At 41.7% G+C, this 6486-nt stretch overlaps 1 protein-coding gene across 1 annotated transcript; it reads right to left on the bottom strand.

The window, feature by feature from the left end:
* Nucleotides 1-5835: 5835 nt before the first annotated feature.
* Nucleotides 5836-6234, bottom strand: LOC130956969 (uncharacterized). Its single transcript, XM_057883889.1, has one exon. The coding sequence runs from the start codon at nucleotides 6232-6234 to the stop codon at nucleotides 5836-5838; it is 399 nt and encodes a 132-aa protein (XP_057739872.1).
* Between the last annotated feature and the right edge of the window lie 252 nt (nucleotides 6235-6486).

Raw genomic sequence — 6486 nt, 5'->3', positions numbered from 1 at the left:
CTTCATATTGCTTTACTTATTTTCCTTTTCTCTTACTTCTTGTTTGCTTACCTTTCCTTTTTCCTTATTTCTCCATGGATGTTGAATTTGAGCTTAATTTGCATTAATAGATCTTTTGTCATTCTTTTTCTTATCTTTCCCATTGTGTGATGTTTATGTGATGATTGATGTTCCATTTTGGGCTTTGAATTGGTTTAGTATCTCATAATTGCTCATTGCTTGATTATTGCACGCCAAGTGTTCGAGGAAATGCACATATACCATTTTGGTTCATTTTAGTCATACACTTTCAAATTGGTGCTCCCTCCTCATTCACTTACTTTCTCTTAAATGCATTGAGTCTAATTTGTGTGCTTAAAGTTTATACTTGCCAATTAGATATTAATTGAACATGACTTGCTCTTTATTATGGATGCTTGAGACTACTCTTCTCATGCCATTGCATGCTTTACTTCCTCTTGCATCCCATGCCAAGTGTTATGACCCTTGCTTTTACATTCATCACGGGCACTACAATTCACTTGCATGTTCTTGTCAAATTGATTCTTGGGTTTAATGTTTTCCTTCCTTCCCTTCCTTTTTAGGATGGCCACCAAGAAAGGCAAGGAGATAGCTTCGAGGAAACCGGCCGCAAAAAGGGCACCCCAAAGGTCAAACTCTAAGGCGCGCTCTTCATTAGGAGCCAAACCCCTATCTAAGAAAGGGAAGACACCCGCTCCTATTGATGAGAATGACAAGGGCAAACCGGCGAAAGATTCTTCAAGGTTCCCCAACCGCTTCTGTGAACTTATGTTCCCCTCCATAGCTGTAAGGAACTATCATCCTGAGCATCTACTCGCTCCGCCGGACAAGGTTGCTCCTTATATTTTGCCCCGCATTGAACAGCGAGGATGGGAGTTTCTTTTGAGAAAACCAAGAGAAATCAACCTCTCTTGGGTGGAAGAATTTTATACCAACTACCATCTTCCCTCTCTTCAATCGGTGTACATGCGCCGGAAGCAAGTCTCAGTTTCAGAAGAGGCTATTCAGCAAGTGCTTAATGTCTTACCAGTGCCAAGTGACATGGATGGCTACCAAGAAGTCTTACGTCAGCGAGAGGAGTTTGGATTCAATTGGGACTCGATCCTCCGAGTCATTGCTGAGCCAGAGGCATTTTGGATCCAAGGTCAACTCCGGATGAGGCCTAAGTCCATTGACGCTCGTTCACTCACTGTAGAAGCGAGAGCTTGGGCCCAGATCCTATCTCACTGTGTGCTACCTAGCACTCACAAGTCATCCTTCACGGTGGATCTCGCCTTGCTTGTTTGGTGTGTTCTCACGGAGAGGCCGGTGAACATTCCGTTTCTTGTCAAGCAAGCGATGAGTCAAGTCCACGCCCGGGGTAATTTGCCATTTCCAGCATTGGTGTCTGACTTAGTTGCTGCTGCGGGTGTTTCTTGGGAAGCCAAGGACAAAAAGATTATAGTTCCGGCTAAGGGCGATGTGGTCCCAAGCGGAAAATACCTACACCTTCCCATGAACAAACCAAGCCTCGACATGGCCCCGCCACTTCTTTTTCCTTCTAGCTCATCATCACCACCACTGAGATCCACACATCAAAGGATAGAAGATCTTCACCGGAAGCTTGATAGATATGAGCGGCGCAACCACCGCCGATACACTTACATCAAGAAGCTTCTGGGTTGTGTTACCCCTAGCATGGAGGAACCCGAAATATTCACATCCACCTCAAACCCAAGTGATGGGAGTTCTGATGAAGGGGATAGTGAAGGTTCCGGTCCCGACCGTCCCTTGCGTATTATTCGTAGCACGGAGGACCGTGCTAATTTCTAAAGTGTGGGGAGGTCGTTCGACCGATCTCCATGGGTAACATTCTCTTCCCCTCAATACCCATGGATTTATCTTTTTCTTAGAAGTTAGTATATTGCATGTGTAGTTAGTTTTGCTTGTAAATACCTTTGCATGATAGTTAGTTTCTATAGAGTTACTTGGTCAAAACAATAACTTCCTTTCCAAGAAACTGTGTTTTGGGTGACCTACCAAAATTCTGAAATTATTTTTTCGCAGTAAACTTGCTTTAAGAATGTATTTTGGAACATAGTGATTGAGCTAAGAACACAAGCATGAAAGTTTTGAGCCTATTGCATGGTTACATCTTTTAACCATTATTTCCATTCTTGTGTGCATATCTCTCTCTATGATTGTGATCCTTGCTTTGTCTGATTCTATATCTCCATTGCTTGGTATATGAATTCATTTACATGATTGAGGCCATCATTTTGATAGTCACTTTTCCCAAATGACCTTAACCCTTTTATCTACCATTGCTAACCAATTTTGAGCCTTGATAAACCCTTTTGTTCTAAAATAGAGCACATAAACAACCCTAAGTGAAAAACCATGAATGTCCCTAAATTTGAATCCTTGATTAGCTTAGGTAAGTTAGGATGTGTGTCATTCAAATAGGAGGGTATACTTGGGGAATTAGGGTAGATATATAGGTGTGTAATTGTAGTATAATTGAAAATTCTAGGATTTGGGAACATACTCATGTGTTGAATGACGAAACTGTATGTAGTGAAACTTTCTAATCACAAAGAAACCCCAAGAAAGAGGGGATAGTAATAAAAAAGAAAAAAATATATAAAAGAGAGAAAGCAAAAAAAGGGGGGGACAAAGATGCCCCAAGATAAAGTAACAAAAACAATGCATATGGGTGTGAATTGAAAAGAATACATGAGTATGCAAAAAGAGTAAAACTCAAGGGTAGCTAGGTAATGTATTGTAGTTGTATAGGTTGTTCTATGTGTCTAGTGGATCCTAGGTTGATCAAGGACTCAAATTTTAAGCCCACTTAGCCATATACATCCTTACCTTCACCCTAGCCCCGTTACAACCCATGAATAAGACCTCATGATACTTGTAAGCATGCATTAAGTAATTGTTGATTGTTAGATGAAAGACAAATCTTGGAAAGCATGATTAGGAGAAGATTGAGTGACGAACCCTATACACTTGAGCGAATAGAGCGGATACACTTCCGGTGAGGGTTCGATGCTCAATGCTTGTTCCCGGCTTTCACAAGCGTTCGTTTAGAAAATCATACGCATTCCATGGTGATGTTCAATTTGGTAGGATTCATGAATCACATACTATTTTCACCCTATATGCTCACATGTATTCTTGGAGGATAGATTTACTCTTGACCAAGTAGGTAGATGATTTTACATTAGTTGCATGCATCCATTTAGGTAGTTTGCATTTCATAAACCCTTTCCCATCATGATCTTTGGTCTTTTTATTTTAAGCATGAGGACATGCTTGGTTTAAGTGTGGGGAGATTTGATAAACCCCGATTTCGTGGTTTATCTTGTGCTTATTTTGGGGGATTTTATCAATATTTCTCACACTTATTCGCAAGAAATGCATGGTTTTGTGTTCACTTCCCAATATTGCTCCATGATGGAAAACATGCTTATTTTGCCTTAAAATTGCCATATTTTAATCCTCTTCTATTGCCATTCGATGCCGTGATGTATTTGTTGAGTAATTTCAGGAATTATAGGGTAGGAATGACTTAGAAGAGAGGGAGAAAGCATGTACAAAAAGGGAGGAACATGAAGAATTGAAATCTTGGGAGAAGCAGCATCGGCACGCCCGCGCACTCCACGCGCACGCGTGGATGGGATTGGCTGGAAGCAGCGCGCAAGGATGGATGCATCCGCGCGGATCAGAAGATTCCTATCGACGCGCATGTGCACTTGGCGCGCACGCGTGGATCGCAAAAGCAATCGGCCCACACGCACGCATGGCGCGCACGCGTGGGAAGCTGCACATGACCTCATTAAAGGAAATCACGCCTGGAAATTTCTGAGGCTCATCAAGCCCAATTTCAAGCTGTTTCTGCATGGAAAAGACCCAAGGATGCAAGGGGGAAAGGGGCGATCAATCATTTTACACTAAGACACAATTTTAGCTAGTTTTTGGTTCTTTGGTTATTCTAGAGAGATCTCTCGTTCCTCTCTAGATCTAGTTTTAATTTGATCTTCCCCTGTTAATTTATGAATTGGATCTTGTTACTTACTAGTTTTAATTGTTCAATTTGATTTCCTTGTTACAATTTTGCTTATATCTAGTGATAGTTTTATGAATTCTTGTCAATTGTCCTTTTATACCCATTTCATGAATGTTGTGAATCTTGACTTGTTGATGTTACATTGATGATTTCTATGTTTAATTTTATTGTTTGCATGATTGTATGTTGATAATTGTTAGTGGGTACTTGTTAATTTCAATTTAATTGCTATTTTGAACATGTCTTTTGTTAATGCTCACCAAGTGTTCGATGAATTGTTTACTTTGATTATGGAGTAGTCTTCTTTACTCTTGGCCTAGATCAAGGGAGTTGGATAAACTTGAGTCATTGGGTCTAAGGATTTGATGATTTGGGAGCCCTTGGTGGTCAATTTGATACTCATTGACGCCAACCCACTACTAATCCAATTAGTAGATAGGTTGGGACTTATGGGTTGATGTGATCAAAGCCATTTGACGTACTTCAAGTCTAGGAGTAGATATCACGTACTTAAGACTTTGAGGGTAGACTTAATGAGCTTGGTTCCTCATAATTGTCAAGATGCGGTTGTTAGACAAGGATTGTGACCCCAATTCCCATGCCTAGCCAAGATTTGCTTTTATTATTCATATTTGAAAACCAATTTTCCCAAATTATTTGCTTTAGTTACAGTTACATGCTTGGTTTGTAATAGAATAAAATGGAATGTTGCTTGTTCATTGAAATGGCTCATTTTTTGCTTAGATAGTTGAATTAGTTTGTTGCAATTTAAGATTACTTGCTTGTTAAGATTCCCATTTATTTTCATGCTCATAACTCACAACCCCAGATTTCTAACCAATGTTGAAGCACATGTTTGCCCATTCCTTGTGAGACGACCCGAGGTTTGAATACTTCGGTTATTTCTATTGGGGTTGAACTTGTGACAACCAAATCCCTCTCTAAATTTGACCCCCGAGGATTGTTGTTGGTAGAGATATACCTGCAACGTGGTTTTATTGGAGAAAATCTTTACCAATACACCCTTGGGGAAGCATACAGCTTGTGTCAGGGCACTAGTGGAGGTGTGCGGCGCATGCGATGCGTGAGCGTCAAGCACGCGTATGCGTGCACTTGGATTGTGCGAATCGCACGAAGCCAGCTGCGTGCACGCGCACCTCACGTGCACCTGTGGATGGCCATTTGTGCAAAAGGATGCGCACGTGTCAGGGACGCGTGCGCGTGATCAAGTTTATGCTTCTAGCACACTTTCAGCCCCAAGCCAGCACAACTCTCTGCCCAAACACTCATTTACGCCGATTTTCAAGGTCACGCAAATGCGTCAGTGACGCGCACGCGTCAATGGCGAAAAGTGAAAATGACGCGCATGCGTGAGGTACGCGTACGCGTGGGCTTGTCTGTGCAAAAGGCATAGTTCTAGTGCCACTCCTGCTCAACTCGCTGTTCACTTTTATTCTTCATGCACACACATATGACGCGTACGCATCAGCGACGCTTACGAGTCGTGCGTTCATTTTTTTTTTGAATGATCCAGTTCCTATTCTAAAATAGATGCATGATCTGAAAAACAGTAAAAACACAATAAAAATCAAATAAAGACGAAAACCACTACTACGAAAAATACTTAGGATACGAAATTATCGAGTTGCCTCCCGACAAGCGCTTCTTTAATGTCACTAGCTTGGCGGTCAGTTCTGCTAATTTAGCAGATGAGTGGACCTTTGGCGATCAATCTCGCTTCCAAGATAGTGCTTCAACCTCTAGCCATTCACTATAAATTTTCTGTCAGAATTCTCTTCCTGTATTTCCACATGACCATATGGTGAAGCTCTGGTAACCACAAACGGTCCTGACCACCGGGATTTCAGCTTCCCGGAAAAGAGTTTGAGCCTTGAATTATATAAAAGCACTCTCTGTCCTGGCTCAAAGACTCTGATGGCAATCTTCTTGTCATGCAATAACTTGGTTCTCTCCTTATAGAGCTTGGCATTCTCATAGGCTGAATATCTAAATTTATCAAGCTCATTCAACTGAAGCATCCGCTTAATCCCTGCAACTTCTGAATCAAGATTCAGATACCTGATTGCCCAATATGCTTTATGCTCCAGCTCAACTGACAAGTGACAGGCTTTGCCATAGACCAACTGGTAAGGGGACATGCCAATAGGAGTCTTGTACGCTGTTCGGTATGCCTAGAGAGCATCATCAAGCTTCCTAGACCAGTTCTTTCGTGAAACACTGACGGTCTTCTCTAGCATCCTTTTAAGTTCCCTGTTGAAAACTTCAACCTGTCCACTTGTCTGAGGGTGATAGGGGGTTGGCACTTTATGATGGACTCCATATCTCTGTAGAAGAGAGTCCAGCTGTCTGTTACAGAAGTGACCGCCTCCATCACTAATGAGTGTCCTTGG

This window comes from Arachis stenosperma, chromosome 10 (genome assembly GCF_014773155.1).
Source record: "Arachis stenosperma cultivar V10309 chromosome 10, arast.V10309.gnm1.PFL2, whole genome shotgun sequence".
Taxonomy (NCBI): Eukaryota; Viridiplantae; Streptophyta; class Magnoliopsida; order Fabales; family Fabaceae; genus Arachis; species Arachis stenosperma.
The sequence above is the reverse complement of the archived record's forward strand: the minus strand, read 5'-3'. Positions and strand labels throughout refer to the sequence as shown.

What these genes read in the sequence shown, in the direction of transcription:
- LOC130956969 (XM_057883889.1), bottom strand. Translation starts at nt 6,234, where the DNA reads ATGTCCCCTTACCAGTTGGTCTATGGCAAAGCCTGTCACTTGTCAGTT.